Source organism: Oryctolagus cuniculus, chromosome 2, assembly GCF_051225735.1.
Source record: "Oryctolagus cuniculus isolate XC-2025 breed Fujian yellow rabbit chromosome 2, ASM5122573v1, whole genome shotgun sequence".
NCBI lineage: Eukaryota > Metazoa > Chordata > Mammalia > Lagomorpha > Leporidae > Oryctolagus > Oryctolagus cuniculus.
In genome coordinates this window covers 103,957,532-103,981,038 of record NC_142868.1, presented here as the reverse complement: position 1 = coordinate 103,981,038, position 23,507 = coordinate 103,957,532, and the positions used below count along the sequence as shown (strand labels likewise).

Genomic DNA, 23,507 nt, shown 5'->3' with positions numbered 1-23,507 from the left:
AGAAAAGAAAGTAAGAAAGAGAAAAAGAAATACAATGATGAGTACAGACCCTGATTTCAAGGGATTTATAATCCAGTTAGGGAGACAAAATGACAGAAGGCTTTCACAGCCCCTTTCTTTTCAGGATGAAGACTCGCCCCTCTCACCTCCTCCTCCAACAGCGGCCACCTTCTGGCACTTGCGCTCAGGAGGTGCCAGCTTCCAAAACTCTGAACACATTGTTCTCCCTCCCAGAGAGCAGAAGCAATCCTATTCCTCCAAACCCTTCTAAAGCACCAGCTCTTTCCTCCAGGAAGCCCATCCTGACTCTCCTGAAAAGACAGCACTTATACACACTGTGGTTCTGTCACTGGCATGTCGGACTCCCATGGTGCTCTCACTCCCAGAGGACAGGGGCTCAATTTGTTCTCTGCATGCTGGCATTAACTGTCAGACCCTAAAACAGAATCTGACTTAGCAGGAAAGCAAAGAGAAAAAAGAAAAAGAAGAAGGGAAAAAAAAAAAAAAAGGATTGGCAGCTGGGAGGGGAGGAAAAAGGGTGTGGCTATTCAAAGATGTACAGGGATCTTCAAAAAGATGGATTATACCAATGGAAAATGGATATACTGAAAAACTATGCATGGATTTCATGTCTTCCCTTCCCAAGATAAATTTATCTTTTAATTCCATTTCTCCATAGACTCCTTGTAGTGATGATTAATGCATTGTAAAGATCAAAACCAATCTTTTCTTGAGGTAAAATGTACATCCAGTGAAATACACAAGTCTTAAATATATGAATTAAATGGATGAATTGAGGAAAGGTATGTACTGAGGTGGTTAGAGCACATTACACTTTAGGAACTGATGCTACCACCATATACTTCCATCAGCAAAATTCAGCAGTTTATTTCGCAGCCATACCAACATTTGGTGCTGTGTCTTTTCTTTTTAAAGTTTGTCTATTTGAAAGGCAGAGAGAGAGAGAGATTTTCCACCTGCTGGTTCACTCCCCCAACTGCTGGCAACAATGGAGCCTGACCAATCCCAAGCCAGGAGCTAGGAACTCCATGTGGGTCTCTCACGTGGGTGGCAGTAACTCAAGTACTTGGGCCATCACCTGCTGCCTCTGAAGTGCATCAGGAGAAAATCTGGATCTGAAGAGGAGGCAGGACCCAGTTCCAGGCACTCTGATATGGGAGGTAGGTGTCCCAGGTGGTGGCTTACCCCACTGCACCACAACACCTGCCCCAAGGCTACTGCCTTTTGATGTCAGCCGTCCTAGTTCACATGAAGTGCTACCTCAGTAAGCTTTTAATCGCATTTTCCTGATGACAACAGATGCTGAGCAGAACTTTCCCCCACAGGGTTATTGGCCATTTATCTATATCCTTTTTGTGAAGTATTTGTTTAAAGTCTTTTGTCCATCTTTTTGTCTGTCACATTTTTACTGGTTTAAAGGAGTCCTTTAATGTTGTGGAAATATGTCTTGTCAGAGGTATTAATTGAAAATACTTTTTTCTAGCCTATGAGTTGTCTTTTCACTTTGTTAACAATGTATTTTTGTCACTAAGTGTTTCTTATTCCGAAGAAGTTTAATTTACTTATATTTTTATTTTAAATGGAGGTTATCTTAAGATGTCTGTGGGCAAACTGCATTAAAAGATTAGCTTATTTTGGTCCAAAAATTTTGAAATAGTGCATATTTTTTTCATAACAGACACTTTCCAGGAGCTTTTTGAAGATACGTTGTATGCATGGATTTCATAAGGAAGTTACTCATTTCAACTCTAATAAATCCTTGTGACTTGCAGGGCAAAAGATATCCTGCAGCTTCTTCTGGAAACTAAAGTTTTTGTTGAAGTCTATGATTGAATCTATAGTTCATATCCTAGGCTACAGGAGTATTTGTTTATTCACAAAGAGTAAACAAAGTATATTTGTTTAACCACAAAGCGTTGGGTTGCTTTGCCTTTGCTCTTCTTAGGCTAGTTAGACTCATTTAGATACACTGATGGACAAGGAAGGAATAAAAAGCACAGTTGATAGAAGAATGGAGTACAAACCGATTTGAAAGTCATTCCGGCAGATTAGTTTAAGTGATAAATTTACTTCAAAATATTATTTTTAAGAGATTTTTCATTTTAAGAATTCAAATACTTAACGAGGCATTACAAAAAATAAAGTAATCAGATCAGTGTATCTCCAAAAGTATCTCTTCATGTCAGGTTTTAGAAATTTAAATCTGTAGAGGCGGAAAGATCAGTTTGCCTGGGACTAACTGCAAATGGGCATGGGGAAGATTGGGTGTTGAAATATTCTAAAATTGGCCGGTGCGTGGCTCAATAGGCTAATCCTCCACCTAGTGGCGCCGGCACACCAGGTTCTAGTCCCGGTCCAGGCGCCAGATTCTGTCCTGGTTGCCCCTCTTCCAGGCCAGCTCTCTGGTGTGGCCTGGGAAGGCAGTGGAGGATGGCCCAAGTCCTTGGGCCCTGCACCCCATGGGAGACCAGGAGAAGTACCTGGCTCCTGCCTTCGGATCAGCGTGGTGCGCCGGCCGCAGTGGCCATTGGAGGGTGAACCAACGAAAGGAAGACCTTTCTCTCTGTCTCTCTCTCTCACTGTCCACTCTGCCTGTCAAAAAAAAAAAAAAAAAAATTCTAAAACGACAATGGTAATGGTTATAAAACTGTATAAATTCACTAAAATTCAAACTGTACATTTTTAATGGACAGATTCAGTGACGTACTGTAAACTATACCTGAACAAAGTTGTCGGAGAGAAAAAAAAAAAAGCCCGCTACTGGAAGCTAAGGAAAACGATCAAAAAATCCAATGTGATATGCATAGTAAGGAAACAGAATTCTGATTGAACATTAGATAAAGCAAGAAGTTGATTTAGAGGAGAAACTCACTGGAAAGCAATGTATGAAGAAGGAAAGAGAACTGTACACCCTTCAGAGGAGTCCAGGAAACATTACAGTTTCAGACACAGCTTTTGTTTGAAACCAAGGGTCACTCCAATGAAATTCCCTCACCCTTTCTTTGAAAACCTATAAATTGGATTAGCATGAATTCCATTTTAGGCTAAGACAAAGGTAATGGTTTTCCCATGGTCCCTTAGTAAATTAATATTAAACAGCAGTCCTCAAGCACCTTTGTGTTTTGTTTCTTTACCACTTTTTTGCTACTTGAGGTGCCACACACAGAAGGGCAGAGACTTACTCTGAGTTAACAGCCATCTTTTGCACTAAGATCAGCAAACAAGTAGCATTAGTTAAATCCTAGTAAATAACCTAATCTTTGACTCCTAAATCTGTGACTCCTAAAACTAGGGTAGCCTGGCTTCTGTCAATGGTCACAGAAATTCTTTTCATATTATCCTTTCCTGAGTAAAGTTTTGAGAGTCAAGTAAAGGAAAATGACTTAGCAAATGATAAAAAGGAGGAACATTTGCACTAAGCATCATTCCTCTCCACAGAAAGTTCAGATTTCTTAAAAACCACAGATGGGGAGTGGTCACTTGCTCTAGTGGTTAAGACACCTGCGTCCCACATCAGAGTAACTGGGTCCAGTTTCCGGCTCTGGCTCCTGACTCCAGCTTCCTGAAAATGCACATCCCGACAGGCAGCAGGTTCAGGTAACTGAGTTCCTGTCACCCAGGTGGGAGACATGGATTTCACTCCTGGCTCTGGCTCTGGCTCTGGCTCCGGCTCCGGCTCCGGCTCCGGCTCCTGGCTCCTGGCTCCTGGCTCCTGACTCCTGGCTCCAGCTCCGGCTCCGGCTCCGGCTCCGGCTCCGGCTCCGGCTCCGGCTCCGGCTCCGGCTCCAGCCCAGCCCAGCCCAGCCCAGCTCCAGATATTATAGGTATTTAGGAAGTGAACCAGCAGATGGAAGCTCGCTCACTCTTTCTCTTTCCCTAACACTGTCTCTTCCAAATAAACAAACAACTAATCAAATAAACATGATAGTACTCTGAAAGACTTTCATCTTAGAAAAGGTATTAATTCTATTTTTTTTAAAAAGATTCATTTCAAAGTCAGAGTTATGGAGGGAGAGAGAGAGACAGATCTTCCATTTGCTGGTTCACTCCCCAGATGGCTGTAATAGCCGACACTGGGCCAGGCTGAAGCCAGGAGCTTCTTCCAGGTCTCTCACATGGGTAGCAGGGGCCCAAATACTTGTGTCATCTTCTACTGTTTTTCCCAGGCCGTTAGGAGGGAGCTGGATCAGGAGTGGAGGAACCGAGTCTTGAACCACCACCCACATGGGATGCCAGTGTGGCAGATGGTGGTTTAACCCACCAGGCCACAACACAGGCCCCTAACTATACTTTTATGTAGTAATAAAAATGCACAAGGGAACTTCAAAAAGCTCACAGAAAATGGAATTAAAAGACAAGTCAATCTTGCCATGAAAAAAATTTGGAATCCATGCATAACAGGGTCCTTCAAAGAAAAACATTTTTTGTGTTTTTATATAAGAAGGAAGGTCTTCTGTGGGAAGCCTAGCTGTGAGAACTATAGTTCTAGGCTTCATCCTAACAAAATATATTATAAGCTCCACTTCTGCAAGATTCTGTGCAAAGAAATCTCACCAGTCCTATACTCTGGTGTAAACAGGCAGCTCCATAGAGAAATATACATAAATGAGAAAACAATCAGCATGGTACAAATCAATCTAAGGAAATGGGCTGATCTGCTAGATAGAGCAAGGGAAGGAATTTTGAAATAATATACAGTAAGGGTTTTGTGTGAGCTGGAAGACCAACACCTTTTAACAAATGAGTCTTCCGGCACCGCGGCTCACTTGGCTAATCCTCCGCCTGTGGTGCCGGTACCCCGGGTTTTAGTCCTGGTTGGGGCGCTGGGTCCTGTCTCGGTTGCTCTTCTTCCAGTCCAGCTCTCTGCTGTGGCCTGGGAAGGCAGTGGAGGATGGCCCAAGTACTTGGGTTCTGTACCCGCATGGGAGACCGGGAGGAAGCACCTGGCTCCTGGCTTTGGATCGGCTCAGTGCACTGGCCGTAGCAGCCATTTGTGGGGTGAACCAATGGAAGGAAGACCTTTCTCTCTGTCTCTCTCTCTCACTGTCTATTCTGCTTGTCCAAAAAAAAAAAAAGGCTCTTGTCAGAAAGTTTAGCTAAACTGAATATGGGATTATTAAGAATGCCTCCAAAGTAATATTTGAGCCAATTTTTTTTGAAAAGTTTACCAAATAAATAATTTCAATCAGCCAAGTGCAATTCTGGTTAAGAAGGAAAATCTATAAGGAATTCCAGACTTCTTGTACAGAGCTAGAAGGATACATGAATAAAGCTGAGGAAAACAGAAAGTAAGAAAAATGAGGAGAGGCGGGTGTTTTGCCTAGCTGTTAAGCAACCAGTTAGGATGCCCTTCCCACACTGGAGTACCCGGGCTGAGCTGTGGCTCTGACTCCAGCCTCCTGAGAACACAGCCCCTGGGAGGCAACCGCAGATGACTCAAGCAGTGAGGTCCCCACCGCTCCTGCGGGAAACCTGGACTGAGCTCCCAGGCCCCAGCTTCAGCCCTGACTCCGTCTCAGCACTGCAGGCACCTGGGGCGTGAACCAGTTCATGGCAGCGCTCTCTGTCTCTAATCTGTCTATCTTGTTGCGGGGAGGAGGGACAGTTTGGCAGGTAAGCTAAGACAAGTCCTAGGGGTTACCCCGCCAGTCAACTCACTGTGTGTGTGTGTTCTGGGGTTTTGTCTTTTTGTCGTCTTTTGCCTTTTAATGGTTCTTGATATGGAAATTATCCTTCTGACTCAATATACAGAGTTCATCGAATTTCCAACCACATTATTATTCAAGCAAGTCTCTAATCTTCTCCTTTATACTACAGGTATCTTCTCAGAGCAAATAGGCCCAATCTCCCTATCCTAACTCATCAGGAAAGGTTTCCTCCACTTTACCTCTAGGACCCACCAGGAGTAGAACCTTCCCTGAATGTAATCCTTTCCTCCAACCCCCAACTTAGTACCAGAAGTCAATCAAACCCTCAGAGAGGCCAATCACTAGACCTGCAGCCACAAGGCATTGTTATAGATACAACACGGGGGTGGGAGGAAGCAGATAGAAGATTGAATGGTGACACTTTGGCAGAGAAAAAAAAAAGCTGTAACAAGTAGTGGTAAATCATTACATTTATGAACATCCAGCCCCGCCCAAGCAAACGACAGTCACATCCAGGAGTCACCAACTGTCAACACAGCTCTTAAAATTTAACCGGAATGACCCTGAGAAAAGTATTGTATTTCCATGGTGGTAGTTAAAATCTGAAAGTTAGATATGACTTTTGTCGGTTCAAATAGAGGTGTATTCAGTGAATTATTACCGGCTCCTAACTCGTCAGGAAGGCATGAAGTGGGAAACTGAGAGCTCGACACCCCCAAAGGGATGTGTGCACAGAGGGACAAGCCTGCAAGGCCTCTGCCAATGCTCTCACCACCCAAAACACCAAAACCTGACTCACCACCCCTGCACAGTAACGTCCTCTGTGCCTGACAGACGTGTTTTCCTGTGATGTGTAAGAACAAGAAGTGGGAAAGGGTGACTCCTGGAAATAATTTTTAGTTTCTTACTGATGACTTAACGTTTTATACCGTTTCCTTCTTTCCCTGGATTCCCCACGTTCAGTTTGCATACAGTCTGCAGCTAAACCTTCAGCTTATTCAGCTTTTTGGTTATTCAACTGGAAACTCATTAGAGTGACTTTAACTTTTAATTAATTTGCATAACCAGAAGAGTCTTCCAGTAAACTAAAATAAACACGTCTGTTCTAAATATATACAGAGTACGCCAAAAACTTTGGGGGAAATGGAATGAAAAGACAAGTCCAAGGGGGTCTTTGAAAAGTTCAGGGCAAATGTATATTATGAAAACCTTATCTGTAGATTTCAAAAATGTTTTGTACCAAAATAAACTGATCTCTTCATTCCATTTTCCACCAACTTCTTGAAGTGACCTGGTATGTTAGAATCATTTTGCAATACCTAAATGTTCAGTTTGTAGATCTATAATCTAGGACAGCATCAGCGGAAAGGCTTAACAGAGAATTTCTAAGCAGTGTTTTCCTGACTGGAGGGACTTTGTCTCCTGGGATACTGAAGCAGTTGTAAAGCAACAGACCAGTAGGACACCCCAAGGCCCTTGGGCAACTCTGAAGCCAAGTCTACACACACCACCTCCCTCCACAACACCAGCACTGCTCCTGCCAGCATGGCCTCTCCCGTACCCTCCAGAGACTTGCCTGGGAGCTCAGCAGCTCACGTGACCTATTTCAGCTTTAATTGGGTCAGAAGACAATCGAGCACAAGGTGTCTCCTCCCACAGTGAGGCCAACCATTTACTAAGCAATATCTGGTGCAGAGGCTTTGGAAGATAGAAAATTGTACAGACCCTGCTGCCGGAGTGTCCAGCAGTCATTAACTCACGCTTGCATCACCCAAGCACTGTCTCAAACACTCACAGGGCATGACCTGTCTTACGTATCTATGACTGCTTATCCTTCCGCTCCTTTAGGCTCCAGGCATTTGTCGAGCAGCTACTCAGGACAGGCAATTCTCTAGCCCTGGGGATCCGGAGGGGAAAAGCCAGATATAATGCCCCAACAAGGGCCGGCACCATGGCTCACTTGACTAATCCTCCACCTGCGGCACCAGCACACCGGGTTCTAGTCCTGGATGGGGCACTGGATTCTGTCCTGGTTGCTCCTCTTCCAGTCCAGCTCTCTGCTGTAGCCTGGGAGTACAGTGGAGGATGGCCCAAGTGCTTGGGCCCTGCACCCGCATGGGAGACCGGGAGGAAGCACCCAGCTCCTGGCTTCGGATCAGCGCAGCGCCAGCTGTAGCAGCCTTTAGGGGAGTGAACCAACAGAAGGAAGACCTTTCTCTCTGTCTCTCTCACTGTCTATAACTCTACCTGTCCAGTTAAAAAAAACAAAAAAAAAAAGCCCCAACAACAGAAAAGACGCCTTTTCATCAGGGATTGAACAAAATGAGTTACTCATAGGAGAATAAAACTCAAAACAATCTGATTTTTGAAAAGATGGCAGATGAGCCTTGTGGCTCAGCAGCTTAAGCCACCACTGCCTGTGGCACTGACATTCCATATGGGCGCCGGTGAATCCTGGCTGCTCCACTTCCGACCCAGCTCTCTGCTAATGTGCTTGGGAAGTGCTGGAAGATGGCCCAGTGTGGGAGACCAGGATGGAGTTCCAGGCTCCTGGCTTCGGCCTGGCCCAGCCTTGGGTGTTGCAGTCATTTGGGGACTGAACCAGAGAATGGAAAATCTCTCTCTCCCTCACTCCCTTCCTTTGTACCTCTGCCTTCAAAAGACAAAAGAACTTCTCACTTTTCCCTCTACACCCAAGAATGTCCAAATTTCCCAAAACCAACCCAGGTGACCTTTCAGTCATTTGGTTTAACCTACTTCTTAAATTTTGCATTGTGTAATGGAATAAACAGCTAGCAGCTGTTTAAATGCATTTAAAACTGGACAGACAAGAGGAAAAAATGCAACTTTTTTGAGGGATTTTCTTTTTTAAAAGATTTATTTATTTGAAAGTCAGAGTTACACAGAGAGAGGGGAGGCAGAGATGGCTGGAGCTGCACTGATCCAAAGCCAGGAGCCAGGAGCTTCCTCTGGGTCTCCCACATGGGTGAGGGGCTCAAAAACTTGGGCCATCTTCTGCTGCTTTCTCAGGCTATAGCAGAGAGCTGGATTGGAAGTGGAGCAGCCGGGACTTGAACCGGCACCCATATGGGATGCTGGCGCTTCAGGCCAGGGTGTTAATCCACTGCGCCATAGCGCCAGCACCGAGGGATTTGATTTAAAAAAAAAAAAATTCAGCTCTTCATTCATAAGTCAGAAAATCATAACCAAAAGATGTAGCTGGTCACTGAGCTTCTACAATATGCATCAAGAAAGAATTTGAGGGGTGTGCATTTGGTGCAGTGGTTAAGATACCTGCAACCTATATTAGAGTGCTTTGAGTTATAGCTACTCTGCTTCCAATCCAGTTTCCTGCTAATGTATACCCTGAAAGCAATAGACGATGGCTCAAGTACTTGGGTCCCTGCTACCCATGTGGGAGATCGGGATGGAGATTCTGGCTCCTGGCTTAGGTCAGGTCAAGCCCTGGCTTTTGTGGCATCTGGGGAGTGAACCAGCAGATGGAAGATATCTTTCTCTCTCTACCTTTCAAATAGAAATGGGAAAAAAAAATCTTAAAGAAATAGTTTGAAACTCCAGAGGCATTTTGGGAGTTTAGGGGTAGGGTGGGAAGGATTCCAAATACAACAGATAAAAATATTCTACACTAGCATAGAACTGAAGCACAGCATCAGTGTTTTAGGCGTTTACCTCCCAAAGGCCATGTCATATACATTTTGAGAGCAAATCATGGTGCTTGGATGACTTCATGAGTATCAAGATATATTCTTATGCAGTTATCTGTACAAACTACCAGATCCTTGAGCTATTACTGAAACAATTTCAAAGTTATACCAAACCACACTACTCACAGAGATCAAGTTCTCCTCCAGTTTTTTTTAACACCTAAACTAGCTTATATGCGGGCATTAGAAAATAGGCATTAAACTGACTGCATAATTTACACCTGGTAGCATGAGCACTAAGTTAAATAATCCAATTTTAAATTATAGTCAGAAGATCAGTCTCTAAGACTTATATTAAAAAGCATCCAGGCCGGCGCCATGGCTCATTGGGCCCTGCACCCACATGGGAGGCAAGGAGGAAGCACCTAGCTCCTGGCTTCGGACCGGCGCAGTGCGCCAGCCGTAGCAGCCATTTGGGGGTGAACCAATGGAAGGAAGACCTTTCTCTCTTTCTCTTTCTCACTAACTCTCTAACTCTGCCTGTCAAAAAAAAAAGTATCCAGAAATATGGGCTAACTGGGTTGACACTAAGGTATTTACTATGAAGTCAAAATCCAAATTTAACAGCTTCTAGAAGAAGACAAATTTGGAGTGATCTGGGTGAGATAAAAATACAAATTTAGCTAAAGGAAGAAAATGATTTTATAGTTTTATCTTAAGATTTACTTGATGTGTTTAGTTCAGAGCACTAGATGGAAACTGAAGAAGTTCATGAAAAATGCATGGATTTTGAACTTGTTCACATCCAAGACAAACATCTTTTAATTTCATTTTCCATGAACTTTTTGAAGTACCCTCAATTTAACCAAGCAAAATCACTTCTATCAACCTCAGCTTGTATTAAAATTCACCAGTTGTTCTCACAGTCAAAATAACTTGTTTATCAAGTTTGGGGGTTGAGATCATTCTCAGGTCACCTTTAAGCTGACCGTATGCTGGCAGTAGTGCACATTTACTATCCAGGAATTTTAGCACTGCACACACTGAAGTCCATATCTGCATTCCTACTTCCCTCTGTGATGTGCTGCATAGTTTCACACTATCCTAATCATTTTTCTATGAACTCATCAAGTTGCTTTATCCAAAATGCCACAGTGTCAAGGGAAATTCTACTCAATAGCTTTTTTCTTCCCTGTCACCTAATCATGTCCTTTAGCTAAACAGAATTTTCTCTCTTGACCTTATTAGGTTTGTCAGATGAAAACAACTTTTAACTTCACAGAAATAGAATAGTTTTAATATCAATTCCTTCATTAGATCCTGACTTTTGGGTTACAGACTTTGAAGGTTTTATACATACATACTTATAAATATATATATATATGAAGTCTTTATACATTCTGATTTCCTCTGCTTAATTGCCAAGCAATGCTTTAGACTGTCATTAAGAAACAGTAGGCTAAATCTAAGACTTCTCACAACCAGTTTTTTTCTTTCCTTCAGCTTAAAATTAAACATTCCTGCTACCTAATTTTTTCTTCTTAAAGAATGGGAACTGAGTCCTGGTGTTAGAGTAAAAGAGAAGTTTTAAAAATAAAGATAGAGGCTGGTCTTGTATTACAGTGTGTAAAGCCTACGCCTGCAATGCAAGCATCCCATATGGGTGCTGGTTCATGTCCTGACTGTCCACTTCTGATCCAGCTCCCTGCTAACGGTCTGAGGAAAGCAGGGGCAGATGGCCCAAGTGCTTGGACCCCTGCCACCCACTTGGGAGACCCAGATGAAGCTCCTGCTCCTGGCTTCAGTTTGGCCCAGCCCTGGCCATTGCAGCTATCTGGGGAGTGAAACAGTGGACGGATGGTCTCTTTCTCTCTTGTGCAAGCTCTCTCTCTCTTTCTCTCTCTCTCTCTCTCTCACTCTCGTGGGTGTGTGTGTGTTAACTCATAGTTTCAAGTAAATAAATCTTACAAAAATAAAGATATAAAAAGTATTGAAACTTTTCATTGGTTCTGATGATAATGGAAGAATTTTATTATCAAGGAGAACTTAAAATAGCCTTAGTAATAAGAGAAATTATGTTGACAGCTTTAGAAAAGGGATAACAGTTCACATGGCTAGTAAAACAAAATTTGTACTCTGGAAAGCCTTTAAGACTAACTTGGATTCCTGTAGCTCCATTCATACCAAAGTGACTTCAGAATATATTGAAAAATGAAGAGATTAGTGATGGGGGTTCCCAAGTGAATTCACTGGGCTCAGCTTACCTTCACTGTGCTGTGATGTATCGACTAAGTTCTCTCATTCCTACTATTTTCATTTCTCAAAGTCTTGTGCTGATTATAGTGTTGAGAATATCCTTAGTACTTAATAAGGTTGACCTATAGTCATATTCATTTATGATTATATTTTGAAGACAGAAATCTTAACCTATAATATCTACTATCTTTCCACTGAGATTTTTAACTTTTCTTGGCAATCCACAGTAGTCTAAATGGTGGTTTTGAGATAGGTAATGAGTTTTTCAACGAAAATATTCTTTGGAATATTTTACCTTTCTTAGAAGGCATAGCACTCCATATTACCCAAAAACACTAGGCCCATTGGCCAAATGAATGGAAGACAAAGAACTAGACTTGAAAATAAGCAGATTAATCAGAAAATAGTATTAAATGGAACTGGCAACAGTTCTGGCTTAGAAAAACTTGGATTCATATGGCATATTATTTCCAACTAGCTATAAATTCAGTGATGTGCTGCATTTGAAATGAAAGCTTTCCTCTAAAAGTCTATGAAACAGGTTCCAAATGCACAATATGTGTGCCATAAGAGGTCAGACTTACTATATAACATACTTTAAAAATAATAACCAGACTTTGTTTTAGACTTGGATTTCTCCCCTAAAAAATCTTACATAGGAGAGACATTCTACACATTTCACAGAGCCAAAGAGCTGAGGTTGGCAGAAACAGAGGCTGTGAGGGGGACACCAAATCCAGTATCACTGCTGCTGTGACACATTCTGCAGGAAACCCTTACTACTCCTTGGGTTATGGAGGAGTCTACGCCACAGAAGAGCAGGGTGGGGTGGGGGTCTTAGTAACGTTCTCTCCTTCTATTTCAAAACTAAAGTAGCCAGAGGAAGTGTGTCCTGGCACAAGAAAGCACCTCACCTAACGACTGAGCTCAAAAGAAAACAATCTCAATCAACCACTATCACTGAACTTGCTGACATCTCACTAAGAGTGTATAGAACAGGGGCTATTTCTGTAGATGCAACCAGACAGCAAAGTGTTTCAATGTACTTTGGTATAATTGGTTTAAGGAAGACTAAGAGCTATATCTAAATCACAATACAGCCATCCTCAGGCCTTTCCCAGGCTCACCTCCCAGAATCCCCAGCTCTTCCAGCCTCCCCTATTTTTATGTTCCATCCAAACTTAAACATCTTTCTGCTTCTATAGACTTCCATGCTTTCCCTCTGACCTCCCAGCTCTTATACAGACTGTTTGTCTGTAACACTCTTCACTCCTGTGTACCAGGATATTTCCTTGTTTTTCAGGCCTCACATTAAAGGTCACTTTCCCCAGGAAGCCTTCCAAGGTCCTTCACACTAGCTTAGGTAACAGTGGGACTGGGGACAGTGAACACTACCTTTCTTCCCCAGCAAGTCTGGAATTAACTGAGAGCTAAGCTAAGGAACCATGCAAATGTGAATCAAATCCATTCCTTTTTACTCATGGCAAACACAGCTCCCTTCTGCAGAGAAGGGGGCCTATGGGGATTTCCCTGCTGAATGAGACACTTGGAGTCACAGGTGCAGGGGACAACTACAGAACCCCCCCCCACACACACACACACTCCTCCTCCCCCGCCACGGGACTCATTCCTGTGAAATGTGCAGCACCGAGGGTCACAGCATGTGTTTTCTGAAACCAGGCTGAGCAGTAGAGAAGCAGGTAAAAGGACTGTGCTCCATTCCAAAGACGAGCAATGTCATTCCAGTGAAGTTCCCGTCTCATTAAAAAAAAAAAAAAGGACGGGGGGGGGGGCATGGGGGTACCAAGGTTCTCCAACAAAATGTCCTGCTTGGGCAGCCTCCCTCACAACACTGCATGTTCACTGCCATTTGGTCGGATTGCACATTTAGCTTCTGTTTTCCTGCTGATCTTCACCTCCACACATGATTAAAACCGTCTTGTGCTCATCAACTACCTCAGGATCTGGCATAGCTGTGGCATAGCCGGTAAAGCCACCAGCTACAGTGCCGGCATCCCATTTGGGCACCAGTTCAAGTTCCGGCTGCTCCACTTCCCATCCAGCTCTCTGCTATGGCCTGGGAGAGCAGTGGAAGATGGCCCAAGTCCTTGGGCCCCTGCACCCGCGTGGGAGACCCAGAAGATGCTCCTGGCTCCTGGCTTCGGATTGGTGTTGCTCTGGCTGTTGCAGCCATCTGGGGAGTGAACCAGCGGATGGAAGACCTCTCTTTCTCTCAGCCTCTCTGTAACTCTGTCTTTCAAATAAATAAATAAATATTAAAAAGGTGGGGGGGGGAGGAATCTGGCAAGAAAGGCACTTAATACAGTCACCTCAAAATAATCCATCAGTCAATTAATGGCACATTCTTCCGTCTATCCCAAAGGAAGTCTTTTATTGCTAATATCCACGTGCAGATATTTACTTGGACAAGGACAACCTATAGAGTTGTCATGCCTAAGATTCTTCAAATATGTTGGTTGGGATAATCCAAAGAAACTTAAAGAGCCTGGAGGAAAATAATACAGCTGAATTTAATTGTGAGGGACCCATACTCAGTCTCTGACTGGTTACTGCTTTATTTATTCTGAGACAGAGGACAAAGAGGAAGAAATAGAGGGGAGGAGAAGGGAGCAGAGGGGTTGGAGTGGAAGAAGATCACAGGAAAAAAAGTCATGTTCAAAATGCATACAACACATGGTTAGCAGAGATTAAAGAGAAACTCAGTGTTTTGCCATATCCCAATTAATCTAAAGATTGCTGGCGGGGAGATTTTATTTCTATTTGACAACACACAAGAAATAATTCCCAATTTATATGTTCTCAGTTCTTTAAGGAGCCATAGAACAGCCTTTAAAGCAGACGGTTAATCCACTGGGAGGGAGTGAATAAGAACAAGTGTTGGCAAAGTTGTGGAGAGAAACTAGAGCCCTCCAGCACTGTTGGTGGGAGTGTAAAACATTACAGCCACTCTGGGAGCAGTCTGACAGTTCCTCAAAAGTTAACCCAACAACTTCAACATTAGGTATACACCCGCAAGAATGGAGAACATATTTCTATGTAACAACTTGCAGATGGGTGAACAGCAGCACGATTCATAACAGCTCCAAACTAGAGACAACCCAAATGCCTACCAATGATAAATGGTGAACAGAATGCAGCATATTTACACACAACAGAATTTGTAGTTCATTTTGTGCTTATGCAGCAAAAAGAAGTGAAGTGATATGTAACACAGTGGGTGAACCCTGAAACCCTGATGTGAAGTGAAAGAAGCCAGTCACAATGGACCATATTCTGTATGATTTCCTGGGTACGAGTGTCCAGAGTTGGCAAATTCTCAGACAGAAAGCAAATTAGTACTAGCTGTGGGTCCTGGGATGAATGGAGAGTAATGGTTAGTGGGCATGGGGGTTCTTTTTTAGGGCAACACAAGTGTTCTAAAACTGACTTTGGTGATGGTTGCACCATTCCATGAATACTTAAAGCCACTGAATTACATACTTTAAATAGGTAAATTATGTGGTACATGAATTATGTCTCAATAAGTCTCCTGTTCAAAAAAAAGTACAGGCAGGCTATGGGACTGGCACCTCCCGAGTCCACCACGTCCTGAGTTTGGCATGGCTCTGGCTCTGCCACCTCTGGCAGGGCCTGCTACAGAACAAGGCACACCTCACTGGCCACCGCCTTTGAGGATCCACGTGACTGACCTCCTACCCTGGCTTGCTTAATTTATGAGACAATAAGGTTGCCGTGAGCAGTTACGAAAGAAACCCAGTAGTATCACTTAAAAAAAAAAAAAAGCCAAATGAGTGACTTATTGGACAAGGCAAAGGAAATGAACCACTGGCTCTAAAGGAAAAAAGGCCCCAAGTTGGGGTCCACACTGCCTCGTCCACAGCAGGCATATTAGCTTTCACGAAAAGGAAAAACCTGGGATCTTCGTTCAGGGCGGCACACCCAAAAATATCCAAATGGTCTCCCCCGCCTCTTGCTGCACTGGGACTAGGCGCCAGCCTTTCAAAGGAAGTTGTGTTCTTCAACCACCACGAGAGCCCCATCCGGCACATGGGATGACGCGCACTCCACACACAGGCAAACAAGCTCCAGCTCAGAGAACTCACCCAAAGGAAGTTTCCCCAGACGGCCAGCAGGAGCCCATCCTGCTGCAACGCGAGGGCTTCTCCAACCGCTCCGGGGAATCCGGAGCGGAGGCTGCCCACGGCTTGGAGCCCCACTCTTGCCCCACCCAGGCCATCCCTGGCAGATGGATGGATTTGTGGTCTAAGTCCATGAATCCAGGAGTAGACAAAAATCCACTGTCACTCACCAGGGCAGATATAAGCCTCAAGATAATTTGTTTTCCAATGGTTTTGGCTTAAAGTTCTGGTTTGACACTGGCTTTTTAACAACTAACAGCTGTAGGCAATTTTCACACAGAATAGAGACATCAATATTGATAATATGAATGTACTGTACATTTCTCTGTTTTAAAACACCTAGAAGATAGGGCTTTGGATGCTTTTACCATAAAGAAATGTTAAGTGTTTTGAAAGGATAAATATATTTACCCCGATTTAAAAAAAAAAAACAAACTTTCTCAATTTAAAAGGCAGAGAGTGGAATTTTCTCTTATGAGTGCAGATCAACGAACTGCCTTCAAGATGTCCATGGAACTGCCACCACAGGTCTCGTGAGGGCTGGCAGACAGAAGGTGATGCGAAGGCCGTGGATGCTCCAGGGACCTGGTTCTGCCACTGGCTCTGCCACCACCAAAGTCTTCAGCTATCAGCAACACCATCTCCTTACGTGGACTTTCAGTTTCAAAATGAAGCCCATAAACGCATCATTATTGCCATTCTTGACAGCCATCAGGGTAGATGAGTCACTGCCCCTCCCTGAGAGCAGACTGTGTGTCCTCCACCCACCCCAATGACCTCAGGTTTGGCTATGTGACTTGTGGTGCCCGTCCCTAGAGAAGGATGGCACCGCCTCGCCCTGTGAACTCCATGTGATGGGCACTGTCAGTGAAACACGGACACTGTGGCACGTGTTACTTACAAGCATACGCCTAGAGGCTGCTCATGGGTCACTATGTCTGTCCCTCCTCTTCCATCAGGCCTGAGTCTTAGCAGAAGGGGAACAGAATCATAGCTGACCCACAGTAGACAGGCAGCACTTGCAAGTGATCAGCCTCTGCTGTGAAGCCACTGAGGGTTTTGTATCATTAACACAAACTAACTCAAGATGGAGACAGCCCTCAACACTAGTCCCCCACCTCCCTCTCACCTCCCACTGACTGCTGCTGACAGCTCCTGTCACCCAGGAAGCCTTCCCTGACCGCCTTCTCATCACCTTGCCACACCTCTGTGGAGGTGTTCTGTGCTTGTTTCTTTGGTGGCATTATCCCTTCTTCATTATTAAACCCCTTCTGCTACTAAACTGTCAGGTCCTTGGGGGCAGTTTCTGTCTTTCTATTTCCAACCTGCTCGTTAACACCTAGAACTGAGTTCTGCACACAACAGAGATGGGAGAGAGAAGAGATTCCTTAAACACTAAAACATTCAACATCAACAAGTATATCGTAATGCCAGGAATCATCTCTTCTTTCTCCCAACCAAGTCTGCTGGGAACGAGGCTCGTTACTCCACCCAGGGACCAGAGCCCAAGTCTGAGCTTCACGGACTGGCCCGTGGTCTTGCCCTTCCGTTTCATTCCGATCTGTAAGAGCTGCAGTGACATGGTTAGTTAGGATACTATCCATGAAGGGCAGTGGCACGGCCAACATTACTTGGACAGAAGAGACACGAAAGAATAATAGCATTCTCTAGTAACTGTGGGGCAACAGACATGGTCTGATTAGAACTCCATTACAAAACGCCAGTGGTGATTAAGTGAGGACACAGAACTCACAGATTATTTACTGAGTAACTTTAAGGACCAGGCATTGGGCCACTCCCAGTGTGAACTATTCTTAGTAAAACACATCAAACCCAGGAGGAGCCATTGGGTTTTTTCTCCATTTTCAAAAAAAACAGGCTCAGAAATATAATACGATCTTTTTTCCTTATGCAGACAAAGCCAGAGCACTACTCTGAACCGGGATCTTCCTAATATCTGTGCCAGTGTCTTTCAAACTACACCAGAACAGCCTGTGACATGTGTAGTGTAAACAAACCCTGCTCTGGAGGTGCCTGAGAAAGTGAATTGAAGAGTGCACTTCTCTCTCCTGCTGGATGGGTCCTGCACTAGACGTGCCAGCTCATTTGAGGACAGTGAATTCTAAACTGATAGTATCTTTAAACAGTTTCCCATGTCCCAATCCTATCATTAGGCTAAATAATGATTACTGTACTTAAGTAATAATTTCCTTCACCAAAGGATAAAAGACAGGAGGGAAGTATGACTAATTTTTAAAAACAGATATTAATACTACACCTCAGAAACTGTCAGTAGGTGAGCCCTGGGGAATCCCAGAGGTATGAAGCAGGTGAAGGAAGTTATGTATACATATTAGTATGAGAGTTCTTCAAAAGCTTTGTGAAAAATGGAATTAAAAGGCAAGTTTCCTTTGGTGTGAAAAACTTTTGAAATCCACACATACGCAGAGTCTTCAAAAAGAGCAAGGAGAGGTAGGCATTTGGCCTAGAGGTTAGACACTACTTGGATGCCTGTACCCCGTATCAGAGTTGATGGCTCAGGTTAACTGGGTTGCTGCCACACTGTGGGAGAACCAGATTGCTTTCCCACTGTTGAACTGGCCAGCCTCGGCTGTTACAGGCATTTGAGGAATGAAGAAGAGGATGGCAGACATGTCTGTTTCTCTTTCTTTTCCTTTCAAACAAATCAAACTAGATAATTTTCTTTAATGTCATGGAAAAAATATAAGGATTTCAAACTTGTTCACACAAAATAAATTGATCTTTAAAATTATTTGTTAAACTTGAGAGGCAGGTGCGAGGTGAAGAGTAGACAAAGAAGTTCCCATCTGCCAGCCCACTCCCCAAATGCCTGTAGGGGCTGGGACTGACGTGCCAGCCAAGTCAGGACTTGGGAAATCAATCAAAGGTCCCCCATGTGGGTGGCAGGGACCCAAATCTTTTTTTTTTTTTTTTTGACAGGCAGAGTGGACAGTGAGAGAGAGAGAGAGAAAGGTCTTCCTTGGTTCACCCTCCAATGGCCGCCACTGCCAGCGCACTGCGGCTGGCGCACCATGCTGATCCAAAGCCAGGAGCCAGGTGCTTCTTCTGGTCTCCCATGGGGTGCAGGGCCCAAGCACCTGGGCCATCCTCCACTGCACTCCTGGGCCACAGCAGAGAGCTGGCCTGGAAGAGGGGCAACCGGGACAGAATCCGGCGCCCCGACCGGGACTAGAACCCGGTGTGCCAGTGCCGCAGGCGGAGGATTAGCCTATTGAGCCATGGCGCTGGCCAAGGGACACAGTTCTTAAGCCATCTCTGCTGCCCCCTAGGATCAACATTAGGAGGAAGATGGAGTCAGGAGCCAGAGTTAGGTACTGCCAGATATTTACCAACCGGAAGGTCTAAATCCCCATTCCCACTTCAGGCACCAGCGAAGCACTACAGATGTAACACCAGCACCCTCTTCTCTCTTCTTATCCACAGAGGTCAGGGCTGACAGTGAGGGTGCAGACAGAAAGGGGGGTGGAGCTATTTCCCTGAAAAAAGGGAAGTCCACGGCAAACCAAACATACCCAACTGCGTCATCTCCCCTCCCCCCTCTCGGGGTCCTACCACCAGTGCCAGCACGATGTCCGAGACTCACCACAAGTTCACTGAACATGACGTCCAGCTCCTCCACAGGGGGCATCGGCAGCGCTGGCTCCATGGTCTGAAGCGCAAAGTTGCTATCGTTTCGCAGCCGGTAAGTGATTTCTGGGTGGTCATTATTCCGGAAACAGCAGAAGATGAACGAAATCCCCCGACCACCTCTCTTCCTTGGGGCCATGGCTGAATTCTCTTCTACTGCTTGACGAGACTAAATGCTGTGGAAAGAGGACATGATATGGTAAGAGTTTCAAAAATGGATCAGAGCAATTAGAGAAAAGCCCCCAGGCTGGTGGCATTGTGTGCACCCCACACAACACAAAGAGGACAGCCCTAAGGGGGCGTGGTGTGCAGATGGGCAGAGAGCACCATCCTTCTATTCACTCGTCAGGTGTTCCTTAGGAATAATTCCCGAGCTAACCCAGCCACTCCGGCACATGCTCTAATCACACTGAGCTGCCAGCCAGTCTTTGTACGCGACATTCCCTTTCCTGCCGACCTATTTTGTTGTTACTCTCCCCACAACATGACCTTCTTTTTCTAACCCCTAGGCAATCTCCTATTATCCTTTAAAATTTGATTCTAATTTCCCCTTCTTTATAAACCTTCCCTAAATGGAATTAATAACACTGTGTATGTGCGTAGGCGCGTACATTCACTGCAGCCCTGTCACAGCCTGCGTTCTCCGTGAGCATGTCTGTCACATCTCGAGTGGGGGATGGGCTGTGCACCGAGGACCCTGTGGCCCTGGCACCCTGCACAGCGCCAAGATGAGGAGGCTCATGGTAAATGTTTCTCATGGTGAATAAACAAAGCTCACAACAAAGCAGAGGGACTGAACATAACTATGAAGGGTCAAATATTTTCAAACGATGAAGTGAGTTCATCAATAAGGAAATGGCTAAACCGACTGTAGTGCACTGACACAATAGAATATTATTTATGCCCTCACTGAAAAGAACATGGCACCTACGTATGTTGATACAGGAAAATGTTCAAGATGCTATATGACATATATTGAAGGGCATTTTAAAAAGCTCATGGAAGGGGCCGGTGCTGTGGTGCAGCGGGTTAACCTGCCGTCTGCAATGCCAGCATTCCATTTGGGCACCAGTTCGAATCCTGGATGGCTCCCCTTTTGGTCCAGCTCTCTGCTAATGTTCCTAGGAAGGCAGTGGAAGATGACCCGAGTTTTTGGGCCCCTGCACCTATGTTGGAGACTCAGAAGAAGCTCTGGGCTTCAGCCTGGCCCAGCCCCAGCCGTTATGGCCATCTGGGGGAGGGAACCAGTAGATGCAAGTTCTCTCTAACTCTTTCAAATAAATGAATACACAAATCTTTAAAAGTTCATGGAAAACTAGATTAAAAGACAAGTTTGGAGCCGGCGCCATGGCTCAATAGGCTAATCCTCCACCTTGCGGTGCCGGCACACCGGGTTCTAGTCCCGGTCGGGGCGCCGGATTCTGTCCCGGTTGCCCCTCTTCCAGGCCAGCTCTCTGCTATGGCCAGGGAGTGCAGTGGAGGATGGCCCAGGTGCTTGGGCCCTGCACCCCATGGGAGACCAGGAAAAGCACCTGGATCCTGGCTCCTGCCATCGGATCAGCGCGGTGCACCGGCTGCAGCGGCGGCCATTGGAGGGTGAACCAACGGCAAAGGAAGACCTTTCTCTCTCTGTCTCTCTCTCTCACTGTCCACTCTGCCTGTCAAAAATAAAAAAATAAAAAAATAAAAAAAAAAGACAAGTTTATTTGATGCAAATTTTTAAGTCCATGTGTGGCTTTTACATAATATACATTTTCCATAAAATTTTTAAAGTCTCCTAGTATACTACATACTGTAGAATTACATGTTTTAAAGAATGCATGTAGTACTTATAAATATTTGAATAGTGCATATGGGTATTTATGACTATATACAAGAAACTACTCACAGTAATAACTTCAAAATAAAAATAAGAGTGGGAAAACTTCCTTTTTATTTTACAGCCTATTGGATTTTCACCACAAAAAACTTATAATGGTTATTTTTTCATTTTATTTGAAAGGCAGAGCAAGAAAAAGAAATCTTCCATCCACTGGCTCATTCCTCAAATGCCCACAATAGCCTGGGCTAGGCCAGGCTGCAGCCAGGAGTCGGGAACTCTGTCCAGATCTCCCACACTGGTGGCAGGAACTCAAGTACTTGTGCCATTATCTGCTTTCTCCCAGGTGCATTAGCAGGAAGCTGGATAGGAAGCAGAGGTGAGACTCAGTCCCAGGCACTCCAGACTAGATGCGGCCATCTCAAAGGGTGGCTTAACCCACTGTGCCACAGTGACCACCTCCCACAGAAATATTTTTTCAAAGTTACAACTAAATGCTAAAAATGTATAAGCAATACTACCAAGTGAAAAAAGCAAATCAGAAAGAGTAATATGTATAGCATCATCCCAATGTGCTTTTTTAAAAACAATCTCATTAAAATGCTAATTGTCTACATGTAATTACAGACAAAATAGTTTGGAAAAATACACAACAAATTTCTCTCAGAAAGGAACCAGACTGAGAAAAGAAGAATTCTTCTCATGCCACTTTAAAAATAGTACACACACACTCATGGATCATTTTGTAGATTTTCAGTTTTTAATGAGATGGAGTTAAAAGAAAGGAGGAAAAAAAAACCAAGATGAGAACTGGGCCTGCAAGGATTGGAAGGGGTACAGACGGTGGTGGAATACAGTATGAATGCCAGGAGGAGCCACAGGGAGACAAACCCCATAATGAGGCTGATACATCTGGATTAGCCCATAAGCAACTGGAAGTGGCATTTAGAAATAAGCATCTTCAACTCATCTGTTTAAGACAAACAAAGAAAGCAAATGTGGCTGGGTCTTCACTGCCATGTTTAGCAAGGTCACCTGCCCATGACTGTAAAACAAGAAACACCTAACACAGTGTAAACTGCTGACCAAAGATGTGATGAATGTCCCCAAGCTGGCAATTACTGAGGAACTACAATGTGTCCTGAAAGGCAGGGCCAGCTCTCCCACAGACATTTCCTGTGAGGCAGGAGAAGGGCCCGGGGGAGGCAGAGCCCCCCCCGCCCCCCCCAGTCTTTGGTTGATTTCAGGCTGCTGCACAGAAACAGGATCACAGCTGTCATCCTAGGTGGGGATTTAAAGCCAGGTGATAAATGCTAGGGTGACAGAGGAAGAACATTTTCTTTATATTTTCTATTAAAAACATAATTTTTATTTATTTTTTTATTTGAAGGGCAGAGAGACAGAGATCTTCCAAGCACTGGGTCACTCTCCAAAATCCTTTAATAGGCAGCACTAAGCCAGGCTGAAGCCAGGCGTCTGGGACTCAATCTGGGTCCCCAGAATGGGTCATAGGGACCCAAGTACCTGAGCCATTTTCTGCTGCCTCCCTGGGTGCACATTAGCAGGAACCTGGATTGGAAGCAGGGTAGCTGGGACTCGATCCAGGCACTCTGTGGGTGTCTCAAGCAGTGACTAAAACCACTGTGTCAAACGCCCAACCCAAGGAAGAACTTTCCAATGTCTACAAAGGAGGATAAGGTAAAGGAAGGAGTCCCAAGTTCTGTTGTGTTTAGACCAGAGTTACCTGTTACGTGTTAGAAAAGTCAAAGGCACAAGGTACCCCGACCACCTGCCATTCAAGAGGTGCTGGTAGGAAATACAGGCATGTGAGAGATTTTCAGAAGCTGGTGATTTGGGCTCCACAGTCCAACTCTGGTCACTCACATTATCAAGTTACCAATCTTATTTTATAATAAAATCCTCCTGTGGCTACTCACTGCAATTTTAAGATTATGTGAAGGCCACGCAACAATTACAAAGGCCTCCACAATTTGGCCCCTGCTTGCCTCTCCACCTCAGCAGGTCACACTCTGTATGAGACACTACACTTCAACCACATCAGTCATGCTGGCTTCTGCCTGGGGCGTCTGCACTAACCTCTGACGGGTATGTTCAGGCACCCCGCTGCACACAGCTGATGCATCCTCATCGAGAGCATTTCACAGAGGCCATCCACGACTGCCTCACCTGCACAAGTTATCTTTCTCAGCCTAGTCACTCTCTACCCCTTTGCCTTGTGTGATACTTTCCATGCAGTCGTCACTATTGG

General features: G+C 44.6%; 1 protein-coding gene across 8 annotated transcripts in view; it reads right to left on the bottom strand.

The window, feature by feature from the left end:
• The window catches only part of DAAM1 (dishevelled associated activator of morphogenesis 1), a 191,031-nt gene that overhangs the window by 89,370 nt on the left and 78,154 nt on the right, over positions 1-23,507 (bottom strand). For all 8 annotated transcript variants that reach the window (XM_002709767.5, XM_008252840.4, XM_051834423.2 and 5 more), the window contains one exon: positions 19,376-19,595. In XM_002709767.5, coding sequence (XP_002709813.1) covers positions 19,376-19,558 — 183 coding nt within the window. In that variant the 5' untranslated portion in view covers positions 19,559-19,595. The remainder of the gene's footprint in view (positions 1-19,375; positions 19,596-23,507) is intronic.